At 40.5% G+C, this 16930-nt stretch overlaps 2 protein-coding genes and 1 long non-coding RNA gene across 19 annotated transcripts in view; 1 reads left to right on the top strand and 2 right to left on the bottom strand.

Annotated features, from left to right (window-relative positions):
• Nucleotides 1-16930, top strand: part of LOC126143123 (disks large homolog 5-like) — a 1046479-nt gene that overhangs the window by 233691 nt on the left and 795858 nt on the right. The window contains exons 2-3 of one of the 12 annotated variants that reach the window (XM_049915313.1): nucleotides 1761-1893; nucleotides 9673-9821. The exons of the other annotated variants lie outside the window; for them this stretch is intronic. Coding sequence (XP_049771270.1) covers nucleotides 1761-1893; nucleotides 9673-9821 — 282 coding nt within the window. The remainder of the gene's footprint in view (nucleotides 1-1760; nucleotides 1894-9672; nucleotides 9822-16930) is intronic. 12 annotated transcript variants of the gene reach the window in all.
• Nucleotides 1-16930, bottom strand: part of LOC126143121 (disks large homolog 5-like) — an 886848-nt gene that overhangs the window by 581663 nt on the left and 288255 nt on the right. The window lies entirely within an intron of this gene.
• Nucleotides 1-16930, bottom strand: part of LOC126143160 (uncharacterized) — a 237725-nt gene that overhangs the window by 207231 nt on the left and 13564 nt on the right. The window lies entirely within an intron of this gene.

The raw sequence follows: 16930 nt of genomic DNA, 5'->3' as shown, positions 1-16930 counted from the left end.
TGAAGTGGTGAAATGCACCTATTCTAAACTCGCCAAATTACTTGTGCTCGAGCTACAGAAAGTGGTAGTAGTTGGGGTAATTCACTGACAACTTCAGGGAATTGCTTCCGATGTATGAACACATAGGCTAAGAAGTACACTGTCCAGTGAAGGAGGTTATGTAGAGTAACATAGTGCTTTTTAATTTCATTTATCTTCAGTAAAATTTGTAAGCAAATGTGGTGCCATATTATGTCTGAATTACCTTCATTCAAATATTTCTTGGAATAGTCTTTCGCCAGCCGGAGTGGCCGTGCGGTTCTAGGCGCTACAGTCTGGAGTCGAGCGACCGCTACAGTCGCAGGTTCGAATCCTGTCTCAGGCATGGATGTGTAGGATGTCCTTAGGTTAGTTAGGTTCAATTAGTTCTAAGTTCTAGGTGACTGATGGCCTCAGAAGGTAAGTCACATAGTGCTTAGAGCCTTTTGAATCAATAGTCTTTCATTGTGACATTCTCAACCATTTTGTTTCAAATACTACTTCCAAATCAGTTTAAAGCTGATGTGACATTCTTTTGGTTTTGGCTGACACTATTTTTGAATACTGAGGCGAGTATTTTTTGTACTGTAGAACAATAAAAATTCATTAGTAAATTTGTTGTGTGCTACTTTACCTTTCCTTCATACTGTGTTCTAATAACTTTTCTCAGTATGAATAAAATATATAGTAAATTATTACATATTCCTGTTGTTACAGAGTATTAATATTGAACATGCTATTCATATTGAACATTATACTGGGTGTACATAAAGTCCAGGAACACTTTAAATTATTTATTGCACACGAACTAAATATTGTACAGATGTCATGCATATTGCATTTTGAAGAGAAACTCTGAAAGGTGCGTTTTTTTGCAAGCATTCAGTATGCAAACCGTGAGTGACTCGGCAGATGTCAATATGGTAATAGAATTCTTGCCATGCCCGTACCAGTGTGTCAGTCACTTCTTGTATTCTCCCGGAGCTCTTCTACGTTGAGTGGTAGAAGCAGTACGTACACCAGATCATTAATTTGTCCCCATAGAAACAAAAGGCTCTCACAGTGCGATTTGGCGATTGGGGTAGCCATTTCATGAAGCAGCTGTCCCCTTCTGTAACACGGCCGTGTTTTGGCTAGCACTGACTATTGGCAAATTGCCAAACTACGCTATGGCTGTATATATATGTGGGGGGGGGGGGGGGGGGGAAGAGAGAGAGACTTTGAGTTTCTCTTCAAAATGACATATGTATGATATCTGTACAGTGTTTGGTTCTTGTGCAGTAAATAATTGAAAGTGTTCCCGGTCTTGATGCACACCCTGTATTCATATTTCTTAGCAAACTTGTTTACAATGCTAGCTCAATGTGTAATAACCACCATTAAATCAAGTGGCAACTAAAAGTGTTTAATTAGCAGCCATGGAAGTTAGATAAATAAAACTTGCTCTCACATACAACAAAAAATTACTTCTGGAAAATTTGGAATTTCAACCTGGAAATCTCAGAAATTGTATGATGAGTCATCACCTTGAGCTTTTTTGCATGTTGATTGTTTTCCATATTTCTCAGCACTGACAGACAGTTTACTAAATTTATTGAAAATATTTATATAGTATGTCTGTCTTCCATAAACAGCTATCTGATGACTGACACTGGTCTAACAGTCCAGTTGTCATTACATTCAAGCCAAACCCACAAAAATAACAACTAATTATTAATAATGCTGCATTTTATTTCTTGCAGTCAAAGGAAGAAGAAAGGTTAGCGTTGCTAAGAGAATACAAAGCATTAAAAATGGAAGTCCAGGAAAAGAAAGCAAAGGAATTAGCACAAAAGGAGAGGATAGAATCTCTTAAAAGAGAGATCAAAGAAAAACGTACGTCTTTTCCAATGTTGGTTAGTTAATGCCTTGTAATATGCAATAGTTGATTTTAATTATTATTAATATTACTATTACTAGTAGTGTTTCAATATTTATACCACCATACTGCTGAAATTCAGTCCCAGTAGTGATCATTCAAATGGTGTCATAAACTGTTTTTGAGAGTGTGCTACAGAAAGTGCTAAAGTTGGAGAAAAATGTATGAGAATTCAGGCAAAGGAATTGCTAAAAGTATATAGACATGGGCACCATTAAAAGGATAGACTGCTTAAATACTACTTTGATGGTTGCTAGAAAGTTTTTCCTTTACTGCAGTGTAATTGATGTGCTGCTACTGTCAGAAGATTATAGGCATCTCTGCAATCATCCAATATCTTTCTTAGAAGCAGAGCCACATGACATCATCTGAAAATCTTTTTGGAAGGTTTCACATCGACATATATGCATTATTCCATCCAGGAATTTCCAGTGTTATGCATTCCCACATGTTGCATGATGTTGAAGAAAGAGCGGGGAGGGGGGGGGGGGGGGGGTTGAGAGAGAGAGAGAGAGAGAGAGAGAGAGAGAGAGAGAGAGAGAGAGAGAGAGAGAGACTGAAGGTCATCAGTAAAGAACATGTAACTAACATTTCACAATTTGTTGTGATCAACCATAAAGGAACTAGTAGTACATTGGTAATAAAAAAATACATGCATAATAAATATACTCATTTCAAAGATGTTTCCTTTTCAGTGTATTATACTTAAACTATCTTGTCTACCGTGATCAATTCGATGAGATGATAGGAGTTATACAGTTGCTCTCAGATCCGCAGCACTGTAGCAGATGTGATTTCATGTCAACATCTAGATAGTTCTTTGCTCCAGGAATGCATCATTTTCACTTTTTGTCTTCATTTTACAACTCCTTTTAGACACATTCATTGTGATCAACCATTCTTCAGAGACCTTTAATGTGTGACAAAATTAGTGTTGCTTGCAAATGTCAAATTTTTGAATTGTTCTCCTTGCATTTTGATTCCCTTGCCAAATTTTTCTGTTGTCCTCCACTGCTTGTTCAGTCTACCTATTGAATAGCATTGGGGATAGGCTACAAACCTGATTCACTCCATTCTTGATCACTGCTTCCCTTTCGTGTCCTCAGACTCACAGCTGCATTCTGGTTTTTTATAAAAGTTGTAAATAGTCTTTTGCTCCATTTTTTAATTATACAACTTTCAGTATTTCAAATAGTGTATTCCAGTCAAATTTGTCAAAAGAATTCATGTAAATCTACAAATGCTATAAACACTGATTTGCCTTTCTTTAACCAATCTTCTAAGATAAATGGCAGGATCAGTATTGCCTCATATGGTCCTACATTTCTCCAGGGAGATGTGATTATTCAGAAGTAATGACAAGGATGGGCTTTCTGTAAGTTCTGGTAGAAGTCTTGTCTGTATGTAGCCACTTTGTCAGTGACATTGTTGTCAAGGTTATGCAGTGCACACAGCCAAAGAAAGTGTCAGGACTGTTTGACTGGTGAAATGAAAGCTTTGAAAAAACTTGACTAATGCCAAATGAAAAGGCAGAGTAACAGGCGGAATATAATGCCCAATTAAGTCCCCCCTCCAAGGTGTCATTGAGGCAAACAGTATCACTTTTGTGAGGAGTGCCAAAGACAATCACACAGTTGGCTATGGTGCTGAGTCTTCTCCCCACCCCACCCCCCCACCCCCTCCCCTTTTCCCCACAGCATGACACAGCAGGTAATGTCTGTTTGCCATGGGAATTAAAGGTGACAATGTCAGCTTGTCCTCAGGAAATGTAATCTGTCATTTTTGTATTGGCCTTGTCTGCAATTTCATAGACACAGCCTTTGATCCCATAAAAGCATTATAACTGCCATATTTTGAAGGTAAAAACAGTCATACTCGGCAATCTACACATTGTGATTTCACTATTTCTTGGTTGACATTGCGTGATGGGCTAACAGCTTGAAAGTAAGGAAATTATTCAGTATTATGTGAATGAAAAGGTGTATACAGGGTTGTCCATTGATCGTGACTAGGCCAAATATCTCATGAAATGAGCGTCAAACGAAAAAACTACAAAGAACGAAACTTGTTTAGCTTGAATGGGGAAACCAGACGGCACTATGGTTGGCTCGCTAGATGGCGCTGCCATAGGTCAAACAGATATCAACTGTGTTTTTTTAAATAGGAACCCCCATTTTTATTACATATTCGTGTAGTATGTACAGAAATATGAATGTTTTAGTTGGACCACTTTTTTCGCTTTGTAATAGATGGCGCTGTAATAGTCACAAACGTATAAGTATGTGGTATCACGTAACTTTCCGCCAGTGCGAATGGTATTTGCTTCGGGATGCATTACCTGTGTTAAAAGGGACTGTTCACAAATTGCGGAAAAGGTTGATATCGTGTTGACGTATGGCTATTGTGATCAAAATGCCCAATGGGCGTGTGCTACGTATGCTGCTCAGTATCCTGTACGACATCATCCAAGTGTCCAGACCGTTCGCCAGATAGTTACCTTATTTAAGGAAACAGTTAGTGTTCAGCCACATGTGAAACGTCAACCACGACCTGCAACAAATGATGATGCCCAAGTAGGTGTTTTAGCTGCTGTTGTGGTTAATCTGCACATCAGTAGCAGACAAATTGAGCGAGAATCGGGTAGCAGACAAATTGAGCGAGAATTGGGAATCTCAAAAACATCTGTGTTGAGAATGCTACATCAACATCAGTTGCACCCGTACCATATTTCTGTGCACCAGGAATTACATGGCAACGACTTTGAACGTCGTATACAGCTCTGCCACTGGGCACAAGAGAAATTACGGGATGATGACAGATTTTTGCACGCGTTCTATTTTACGACGAAGCGTCATTCACCAACAGCGGTAACGTAAACCGGCATAATGTGCACTATTGGGCAACGGAAAATCCACAGAGGCTCTGAAAAGTGGTACATCAGCGACCTTGGCGGGTTAATGTATGGTGTGGCATTATGGGAGCAAGGATAATTGGCCCCCATTTTATCGATGGCAATCTGAATGGCGCAATGTATGCTGATTTCCTACGTAATGTTCTACCGATGTTACTACAAGATGTTTCACTGCATGACAGAATGGCAATGTACTTCCAACATGATGGATGTCCAGCACATAGCTGGCGTGCGGTTGAAGCGGTATTGAATAGCATATTTCATGACAGGTGGATTGGTCGTCGAAGCACCATACCGTGGCCCGCACGTTCACCAGATCTGACATCTCCGGATTTATGTCTGTGGGGGAAGTTGTAGGATATTTGCTATCGTGATCCACCGACAACGCCTGACAACATGCGTCAGCGCATTGTCAATGCATGTGCGAACATTACGGAAGGCGAACTACTTGCTGTTGAGAGGAATGTTGTTACAGGTATTGCCAAATGCATTGAGGTTGACTGACATCATTTTGAGCATTTATTGCATTAATGTGGTATTTACAGGTAATCATGCTGTAACAGCATGCATTCTCAGAAATAAGTTCACAAAGGTACATGTATCACATTGGAGCAACTGAAATAAAATGTTCAAATGTACCTACGTTCTGTATTTTAATATAAAAAACCTACCGGTTACCAACTGTTCGTCTAAAATTGAGCCATGTGTTTGTGACTATTACAGCACCATCTATCACAAAGTGGTCCAACTAAAACATTCATATTTCTTTACGTACTGCACAAATATGTAATAAAAAGTGGGGGTTCCTATTTAAAAAAATGCAGTTGATATCTATTTGACCTATGGTAGTGCCGTCTAGCGGGCCAACCATAGCGCCATCTGCTTTCCCCCTTCAAGCTAGACAAGTTTCGTTCTTTGTAGTTCTTTTGTTTGATGCTTATTTCGAGAGATATTTGGCCCAGTCATGATCAATGGACCTCCCTGTATAGTTGAAGCTTACATTTGTACTGGCTCATAAAATTGTTCAAACAGTGCCTAAATATTTAGCACTCTATGAAAGATTAATATTCAGAAGTTGGTAACAAAATGGTGATGCAGCGGTGTCTTATTCTGATTGTAACTGTAAGTCTTCTGTTAGCAATATGGAGCTGGTTGTTTAATAGGACCGTACCAAGACATTAGTTTTCAGGACAATGAAAAACATGAAACACTGCATAAAAATTGTCAACATATAATTTGAAGATTGGTTTGCTGTAGCACCAACTGATATTTGTTTTTTATATTCTGTCATATTTGCTGGGCATCTACTTTCCACTAACTTCTAGTGATAAACCAGCAGAATCACAGAGGACAATAGTAACATTTCAAAACAATGTCAACGACATATAAAGAAACACAATTAGTTATTTCAGGCAGTTCCATAACGGAGATGATGATGACTTTTGATTTCATTTCCGTGAAACAGATGCATTGTAAGAGTTATTAGCACATGCCACTTCATCACTCATAGCTTTCTTCATAACCAGTTTGTGGTTCATACTCTCCCAAGTTCCAAAAGCTTGTCACTTGACAGTAACATTAGATAGATGTTAGTCAGACAAATGTCCCAGTGCTCAAAACTATGAATTCCTCTAGTGAGACAGTCTAGTGTTTGGTTATGTTGGAAAAAAGGTGAGAAGAGATTAGAGAGACATCACAAAGAACTGCAGTTGGAGAGAACAGAATATGTGGATGAAGAAAGGTGAGTACTCAAGGAATGTGAATTTTAAAATTTTCCTGGCGAATTGACTGTTCAATCAAATCTCGGGCTTGCAGCCGGTCATCATTCAATACTTCGCACGATATTTCAACTGGGCACCTGCCGGTCATCTTCAGGTGAGCCGTCGCAAACTGGTGAAAATGTCCTCCGTTCCGCAATATATATATATAGCGTACTGTAACTATTCTGCGCATACGTCGAAAACTTGATAGATGAACCACACTGCCCGCCGGCAGCGCCCTCCCTGGTGGAATAGTGGAACTCAGTCGCCCTCTGCATTGCTGTTTGCCACGGCCGTTGACGCACTCTGTCTTCGATTTGAGCAAATCGTGGAGATGATGGGATACTGTGCACTGTCCAGCTGGTAGCCGCTGTCACGGTTTAACAGATTTTCCACCAGTTGTATTTCTACGGATTCTTTAATAATGGAGTCCCAGAAAGATGTTGCTGTGGACAAAATCATTGTTTTCTCATACTCCATTGAATGTCCAATAGAAATACAATGTTCAGCAATAGCGAACTTGCTTGGCTGCAAAAGGCGGGTGTAACGTTGATGTTCAGTGCAGCATTCTTTCACGGTGTGTGTGGTTTCACCTATGTAAGCCATACCACATTGGCACAGTATCTTGTAAATTCCGGCCTTTCGTAGTAACAGACTGTCCTTAACTGATCCCACAAGGTCCGCAATCTTCGATGGTGGGCGGAAAACCACTTTTACCTGAAATTTTCGGAGGATTCTTTATTGTTAGTGCCCTGTTACCTTGTGGTGTTTAGAAGGCTAGAGGTATGGTCTGCTAAGTGACTCTACCTATAGGAGGATTGATTACGATCCTACAGGACGTGTGCAATGGAAAACTTCAGCACTATTAAATTCCTCCTCCTTATCGCAAGAGACCATCAAGAGGTTAAGACCACATGGTTGTGTACCTCAGAGACTGTATGGCCTTCCAAAGATTCATAAAGAGGGTCTTCCACTGTGTCCAATAGTGAGCAACATTGGAGCTCCTACATATGATTTAGCTAAACATCTCACTTCCTTACTGAGACCTTTCGTAGGCAAGTGCTCACGTCACATATTTTATCAGTAGACTGGGGGCTCTTCGTCTTAGCAGTGTAGACCTTCTAGTAAGTTTTTATGTGGTCTCACTTTTTACAAAAGTTCCTCTTGCAGATTCTTTGACACTGATTGGTAACATGTTTCCTGTTGATATCACTGCTTTGTTCAGGCACGCTCTTTCTGCAAATTATTTTATGTTTAATCAAGATTATTTTGAACAGACTGATGGTGTCGCCATGGGTAGCCTCCTGTCTCTTTCGTGGCCAACCTTTTTATGGAGGATTTTGAAGAGAGCCCTTGAATCAGCTACTCTGAAACCAACAGTATTTTGGTGGTATGTGGATGACACTTTCATAGTGTGGCCTCATGGAGAAGATAAATTAATGGAGTTTCTACATCACCTCAACTCCATTTATAGCAACAACCGGTTCACCATGGAAATAGAGAAATATTGTTGTTTGCCTTTCTTGGATGCCCTGGTTCGAAGGAAGAATGATGGTTCTCTAGGGCATTCAGTTTACCGGAATCCCACTCGTACTGATTTGTACCTGCAAGCATCGAGTTGCCATCACCCATTGCAAACCATGAGTTTGCTTAAAACACTTGTTCATAGAGCTCATACTGTCTCAGATCTAGATAGCTTACCTCAAGAACTCGCCCATCTAAAGACAGTATTCAGTGAAAATGGATATCCCATCCGGCAGATTAACAGGGCACTAACAGTTAAAACTAAGAAGCAGGAAGTGAATAAAGAGGAGAACAAGCCGGAACAATCTTTAGCTTTTCTTCCTTTCGTTGGCAACACTTCGTTTAAAATAGAAAGAATCCTCCGAAAATTTCAGGTAAAAGTGGTTTTCCGCCCACCATCGAAGATTGCGGACCTTGTGGGATCAGTTAAGGACAGTCTGTTACTACGAAAGGCCGGAATTTACAAGATACCGTGCCAATGTGGTATGGCTTACATAGGTCAAACCACACACACCGTGAAAGAACGCTGCACTGAACATCAACGTTACACCTGCCTTTTGCAGCCAAGCAAGTCCGCTATTGCTGAACGTTGTATTTCTATTGGACATTCAATGGAGTATGAGAAAACAATGATTTTGTTCACAGCATCGTCTTTCTGGGACTCCATTATTAAAGAATCCATAGAAATACAACTGGCGGAAAATCTGTTAAACTGTGACAGTGGCTACCAGTTGGACAGCGCACGGAATCCCATCATCTCCACGATTTGCTCAAATCGAAGAAGACAGAGTGCGTCAACGGCCGTGGCAAACGGCAATGCAGAGGGCGACTGAGTTCCACTATTCCACCAGGGAGGGCGCTGCCGGCGGGCAGTGTGGTTCATCTATCAAGTTTTCGGCGCATGCGCAGAATAGTTACAGTACGCTATATATTGCGGAACGGAGGACGTTTTCGCCAGTTTGCGACGGCTCACCTGAAGATGACTGGCAGGTGTCTAGCTGAAATATCGTGCGAGGTATTGGACGACAAGCAGCTGCAAGCCCGAAATTTGTTTGAACACTCAAGGAATGTTTGAGGTCTTCTAAAAGAACATGACAACCCAGTTCTTATTGTGTAGATTAACATCCATTATTTTCACCCAGGTCATGTTTGAAATGTTCTGTTATCATTATCTTTCTATGCTAGTATTATTAAATAACCTCATACAATACTGATGCTGTTTGTTATAAACTTAGTTATTCCCTCTTTCCCAACTTACCCTGCCAAGAATGTTTCCCTTAGTCTCCATTTGACAGTAACATTGTCATGTGTAAAAGAAATTTTGCTTCCTCCTGCAATTGTTCAGCAACTAAGTTAAAGAGCATTTCTCTCTATTCCTTCAACAGCATATTTCATTCACAACACGAGTGATGCATGATTGATGCATGTAGAGTGTAGAGTCTTCGCGTAGATGATCCTGGTCTAGGAGGAAGTGTGGTCGTTGTAGGACTTGTAGTATTACAGCTTTCAGTTACTCGTATTAGACACCCGTTTTATTTCAGATCAAAAAGCTTCAAGTTTGCTACATGAAATTCGTGAGCTGAACAACCTAACTTTGACTGTGAAAGCAGCATCTCAGCAGCTTGAGAATGGCATGAAGCTAATGTGTGACAGTAATTGCATCACATCGTACGGCAAGAATGCTAAGCAGGTAAGTGAAGAGGTCTACTATAGCATTTATTTTGTTGTTAATGTAACTGTATGTATTTGGTTGTTGAGGGTGTTACCTTGCTGCATTCATTAAGTTATTTGCCCGTTCAGTGTGCCAGCAAAGGTACTTTCATAAAAGAAATCTGTCCCCCCCCGCCCCTCTCATATCTTCTAGATTCATAGAGCAATTTCATTATGATACTATTCCTAAAAACAGGAAAAATCCTCCTCACAAAGTTGGCATAGTGTTTCCCTCTCAAGCTGTGTGCGAAAACCACTTTAGTGGTGTTGCAGAGGAAGCCACTTCTCATCTCGACTTAGAAAGTATCATTCTCCATTTTTTTATATAACCTGATCCTACTGTAGGCAGCATTGCAGAGAGCTTTCATATACTGGTAGAACCTTACATAGCTATTCTTTGACATCGGTCCATTAACAGACAAGTATTACGCAAATGTTCTGTGAACTCAGATTGCAATACCTGGAGGCAAGGAGGCATTCTTTCAGGAAATCACAACTGAGAAAGATTATAGAACTGGAATTTGTGAGAAATGGGAGAATGACCCTACTGCCCACCAATATACATCTTGTGTAAGGGCCACTAAGAGGAGATTAATCAGGGCTTGTACGGAAACAGTTTTTTGCCCCTACCTCCATTTGAGAGCACAAGAGGAGAGGAACTGCAGCTATCCACAGAGGTCCAGTGTAGGCTGTGATCATCACATGACAGTGAAACTTTGTAGACATGTTCAGGTGGAATTATTTATGCGTGGGAAAAATTAGTTCAAATTTTGGCCACCAGACGCAAATGTGGTGGTGTTAATTAGAGATGGGCAAAACTGTTCTTTTCAGAGATTGGATCAGAACTGTTCACTCCCTGAAATGAATTAGCTCTTTTTCATGACTCGCCACTCATTTACAATAGAAAATAAATGGAAGGCACATTGCCCTTTAAACTTGGTTTATTCCAGTACTATACCTGTATTTTGATCTTATTTGATCCTATTTTGAAGTAACACAGATAATGAGTAAGAATTTTGTATTGTTTATTGAAATTTCCACGATATGACAAAGTTTTTGATTATTGATTTATTTTGCACTATCGTGGTTTTTTGGGTGATCGGAAAATGATGTAACTTGAGATTTACATTAACAATATATTTGGCTATAATGTATTAAAATTTCATTAACCTCATACAAATACATCGCAAGCCATATATTTTTAAAGTGAACGTTTCCTTTCGAAGACGCCTAAAATCGCAGAATCCGTACCAGAATAAGAAAAAAATATATAAATTTGACTGTAAAACGAAAGTGCTGCATATAGCCTTACGCAGAATAAAACAAGGAAAATATTGGTGTATAACATTTTGCGATACGTTTATCGGTTCGCTCGTAATTAAAGCGTAAATTCGAGTGTCCATAATAAAAATCCTATAGTAAGAGGAGTCTTCAGGAACCTAATCTAATCAGTTTAAACAAATAAAAATAAAATAAAAACAATTGATGTATACATAACATAATAATGTAATATACATAGCGGTATTACTACGAAGAACAATATCCAGTGGGGACGAACTCCGATGCAGAGGCGCTGAGTCGAGCAGGTCGAGCCGCGAGCTGTATTACTGCGTGAGCTGAGACCGCAGAGACCAGAGTGACACCTGAGTCGCTTTGCTCGACGCTCTGGCTAGAGTCGAGATGGTGGGGTGAGCGTCGAGCGGGCGAGTTCCGAGGGTGGAGGGGAGCGGTGAACTCACCCGCTCCGAGACAAATCGTCCGTTCCCTTGCGAGCAGGTTTTTGCAAGTAGTTCCTATGTTATCCGCTAGGTGGCTCTCTGTCCTGTTGCTCGCATCAACTGCCCAGAGGGCAGGACGTGCGACTGAAACGATCGCCGACAGAGTGCGATGCGAAGTTAAGCTGCGCCAGACACTGCACAGTGCACACGGCAGACGACGCACAGAGACGGCACGGCATATGTGAAACACAAAATCCAATGGGGCACTGCACAATGCAGGCAACCAAGGTAGAAGCAGGTCAGAGGCCGGCGCTGGCTGTGTTGTGTTGTGTGGCGTGCACTGTGCTCTGACCAGCAGAGGCGCTGCTGATATGCTCCGTCTCTCTCTCTCTCTCTCTCTCTCTCTCTCTCTCTCTCTCTCTCTCTCTCTCTCTCTCTCTCTCTCTCTCTGCCGTGGGAAACGTTTGGAGCTACCGTTCTTTTTTTCTGAATCACTGATTGTTCACTCCTTTGAAAGATTGAACTCCATGAATTAGTTCAAGAGCGGATCCCCCATCTCTAGTGTTAATGTTAGAAAGATGTGTAGAAATGTACCCATATGTAATGGATTAGGAATGGGACATGGGCAGAAAAGGTCAAACAAGCAAGAAAGTCATAGCGTTGTTTTTATTTTTAATCTGTTACACAATTCATTCAATACGAGCACCAGAGACATCGAGATGCTGTGTCTGTGAAATGATGCGATCGACAGTTGGCCGCAGCAGTTCTGGTAAAATCTGAGCAACGTATTTCTGTTTACTGGCCTTCAGAGCACATAGAGACCAAATGTGTCCCAGGTAAACACATTATTTTAGATCTTCCCAGAACCAAGTCATGTGGTTTCATATCTTGAAGGCCATGCATCTAGAAAATCTCTAGACATAAAACGATCACGGAAGGTTGCATTAAGCAGATCTTTCATCGGGCGAGCGACACGAGATGTTGCTCCATCTTGCATGAAAACAGTGGCTTCCACAGAGTTGTCTTCCAAAGCAGGAATCGTGCTGTAAGAGGACATCTCGATAATATGAATTCGTCACTGTATAGGTACTCACGACTGCACATTACACTATTTCATACAGAAAGGACAATGGCTCTTGAGTATAACACAAGGTTTAGCAGTACCCCAAATTCGGCTGTGCTGTGCATTCACTGCACCCTGTAGTGTAAAATGTGCCTCATTGCTTCATATGATGTCAGGCCATATGTCATAAAATTTGATCTGTGCCAGAAACCGAAGAGCAAATTCAGAATGCTGCTGATTCAGAGATTCCAGTCACTGCACTGTCTGGATGTTGTGCAGATACTAGTGTAAAATAAAACTCAAAACTTTCCGTACTGTTGACCATGGGATAGAAAATTTTCGTGACACAGCCCAAGCACTAGCACCATCTGGGGAATGTACTGCACAGTCGGCTACAAAAAAAGCACCTCGTCAATACAGCACGGATGCCATACTGTCGTACAAGGTACAGTGCCAGATTTACACCTGGTGGCCAAAAGTGAACCAAGTTTTTTCCAGGTGTTGACAGATGTGAAAATTACTGAACTATCAGTTTAATAAGTCACAGCTGCAAAATACTAACGTGAATTCTTTACAGATGAATGAAAAAACTAGTAGAAGCCGACCTCGGGGAAGATCAGTTTGGTTTCCGTAGAAATATCGGAATCACAGCATGCGTTCTCAAAAATGATGAGTTCACAAAGGTACATGTGTCACATTGGAACAACCGAAATAAAATGTTCAAACGTACCTACGTTCTATATTTTAATTTAAAAAACCTACCTGCTACCCACTGTTCGTCTAAAATAGTGAGCCATATGTTTGTGACTTATGTTAGAAGAAAGATTACGGAAAGACAAACATAAGTTTCTAGCATTTGTGGACTTAGAGAAAGCTTTTGACAATGTTGACTGGAATACTCTTTCAAATTCTGAAGGCGGCAGGGGTGAAATACAGGGAGTGAAAGGCTATTTACAATTTGTACAGAAATCAGATGGCAGTTATAAGAGTCGAGGGACATGAAAGGGAAGCAGTGGTTGGGAAGGGGGTGAGACAGGGTTGTAGCCTCTCCCTGATGCTATTCAATCTGTATATTGAGCAAGCTGTAAAGGAAACAAAAGAAAAAATCGGAGTAGGTATTTAAATCCATGGAGAAGAATTAAAAAGTTTGAGGTTCGCCGATGACATTGTAATTGTCAGAGACAGCAAGAGCAGTTGAACGGAATGGGCGGTGTCTTGAAGGGAGGATATAAGATGAACATCAATAAAAGCAAAACGAGGATTATGGAATGTAGTCGAATTAAATCAGTTGATGCTGAGGGTATTAGATTAGGAAGTAAGACACACAAAGTAGTAAAGGAATTTTGCTATTTGGGGAGCAAAATAACCGATGATGGTCGAAGTAGAGGGGATATAACATGTAGACTGGCAATGGGAAGGAAAGCGTTTCTGAAGAAGAGAAATTTGTTAACATCAAGTATAGATTTAAATGTCAGGAAGTCGTTTCTGAAAGTATTTGTATGGAGTGTAGCTGTGTATGGAAGTGAAACGTGGATGATAAATAGTTTGGACAAGAAGAGAATAGAAGCTTTCGAAATGTGGTGCTACAGAAGAATGCTGATAATTAGACGGGTAGATCACACAACTAATGAGGAGATACTGAATAGAATTGCGGAGAAGAGGAGTTTGTGGCACAACTTGACAAGGAGGGGGGACCGGTTGGTAGGACATGTTCTGAGGCATCAGGGGACCATAAATTTAGCTTTGGAGGGCAGCGTGAAGGGTAAAAATCTTAGAGGGAGACCAAGAGATGAATACACTTAGCAGATTCATAGGGATGTAGGTTGCAGTACGTACTGGGAGACGAAGCTGCTTGCACAGGATAGAGTAGCATGGAGAGCTGCATCAAACCAGTATCAGGACTGAAGACAACAACCAACAACAACAACAACAACAACAACTTATACTACTACTACTACTACTACTACTACTACTATAAATAATTCACTCTGTGCTGTGTAGACTAAGAACAGATAAACAATATAAGGCAGTGAGAAAGTCGAGGATAGGCTGCAGCAGGTGGAGCATGCAGTCATTCGAGCAAGCCAGTGGATGTGGAGCAAGAGCTAGTGCATTCTGTACTGGTATTTTGAGTTCTGTCACGGGGAGAATTTTCTCAGAGAATGCTATTTAAGTTGTAAGAGAGAAATGCTTGTTTAGACACACAAGTGGTGTGGCTCTGTGGGTAAGTTCCTTGCTTCACATGCAAAGATATGGGACAGATCCCCATTTAGTCTTGATGTTTCCTTCATTTCACGTACTGTCTCTTTCTCCTCTGGACAACTGTCTCTTAATGTGGAAAAATACCAGTTGTGCAGTGGTATGGTGTGCGTCGAAGTTTAACACACCTCGACTCGCTAGGAAGAAAACGGCATCCCACCTCAAACAGGACCACGTCTAGTAAACCACTACGGTGTTGAAGACAATCTGTAGGATAAGGACAACTGTAATTTTTTGTGTTAAAATAATCAGTTGTGTAGCAGTTGTCTTAAAAAGCAGTGCCCCAAAATGTTGTTTCCTCCCCATGCATAGACAGGACTATTTATGAGTCAATGCAGGTTGTCAGTAAAATAGTTCAGTGTAACTGGACAAAGCTAATGATGTTTTTCTTATTATAACATATCACTTCATAAAAGTGATAACTTACTACCTGTACCAGATGTAGAAGTATGAAACAGGAATTCCCCTATAGATAGTGTTAGTCATCAGTGTAGGGCCTGTGAGACCGCGTCTGCAGCTCCATCTGCTTCCTGAAACGGCTGATGACGAATGTCAGTGCACACGAATCCAAGTTCCGTACATCGGTATCTGTTTCAAACCTGTAAACTTGTCAAGTTTTTTGCTTACAAGCTAAGAGTTACGGACAAGATTCATTTTTTTGATGTGAGAAAAGAGCGTGGGAAACCACCAAAAAAGTTAGAAGACAACCAATTGCAGGTTTTGAAGATAATGGGGAGTGGGTGAGGATGATGGGCAGTGATACTCAAACTCAACAGGAACCCCCAGAACAATTGAATGGAACTCAAAAAGCCATTTCTTTTTGGTTGAAAGCTATGCGAAGGATGCAGAAAGTGGGAAAATTGGTTCAGCATGAACTGAATGAAATACGGAAAGCAGATCAAAAGACCACTTGGGAAATACTACTCACCAGATAAAAAGAAAGTCGTTTCTCCATCAAATAGCGACAGGTGATGAAAAATGGATAATTTTGAGAATACTAAGTGTTGTAAATCAAATGTGAATCCAGGCAAACCATAGACATCCAGTGTAAGACCAAATTGCTTTGGAAAAAGACGATACTCTGTTTGGTAGGACCAGAAGAATGTCATCTATTATGAGCTGCTAAAATCTGGTGAAGCCAATCACACTGATCACTGCCAACAATAAATGATCTATTTAATTCGAAAATTAAGTAAAAAATGACCAAAATAGGGAAAAAGAAAAGTCGTATTGCTCCGTGATAACACCCCATCTCACAGCAAAATGGGTCAGGGAAATGACCCAGGCATTCAGTTGAGAAATACTAGGTCATTCTGCTTAGTTTTCAGACTTGGCTTCGTCCTATTATCATCTATTCGCATCACTGGGACACGCTTTTACTGAACAATGCTTAAATTCATACGAAAATGTATGAAAATGTCTCACTGACTCTTTCTTTTCGAAAGAACTACTGTTGTTGTTGTTTTTTTTTTTTTTTTTTGCATGGCATTCATAGCCTGCTGGAGAGGTAGGAGAAATGTATAAACAGCAATAGAGATTATTTTGAATGAAATATTGTCAGTCAGTTTCAAACAGATGTGTAATTATTGCAGCCAAATTCCAGTGACATACAGTACTTATACAACTGCTATGTTTCCAGTGAGTGATCGTCATCAGCACATAGGAATTTTGTTAAGTGGGTAGTAAGTGAGAAGTAGAGAATTTGTTTAAATGTGCATGAAATCGGGAGGACGGACATCTTGTTTCCACAAGCAACTGGTTACCACAATACAGCACTCTGAGGAGATTCACCACTTCTCAGAGACAGCACTGCCCCAGAGAACCCTGAAGCTCGTAACAAAAAAGGAAAGCAGAAGATACATTGTGTCTAGCCCATAAATTGGAAAGACTGGTCATTTAATGTGAACAATGTTAATGTTTATGGACTGAAATGTAGTAAAAGAAGTGTTTCCTGCTGCAATATTCAATCAATATTACAATGTTTTGTGAAGAAGGTAAGCTAACCTTAGCAAAGCAAAAGGGGATCTCAGGTAATTGTATTATGGTTCT

The sequence above is a fragment of the Schistocerca cancellata genome, unplaced genomic scaffold (assembly GCF_023864275.1).
Source record: "Schistocerca cancellata isolate TAMUIC-IGC-003103 unplaced genomic scaffold, iqSchCanc2.1 HiC_scaffold_782, whole genome shotgun sequence".
In the NCBI taxonomy this organism is placed as follows: Eukaryota; Metazoa; Arthropoda; class Insecta; order Orthoptera; family Acrididae; genus Schistocerca; species Schistocerca cancellata.
This window is presented reverse-complemented; position numbering and strand designations above follow the sequence as displayed.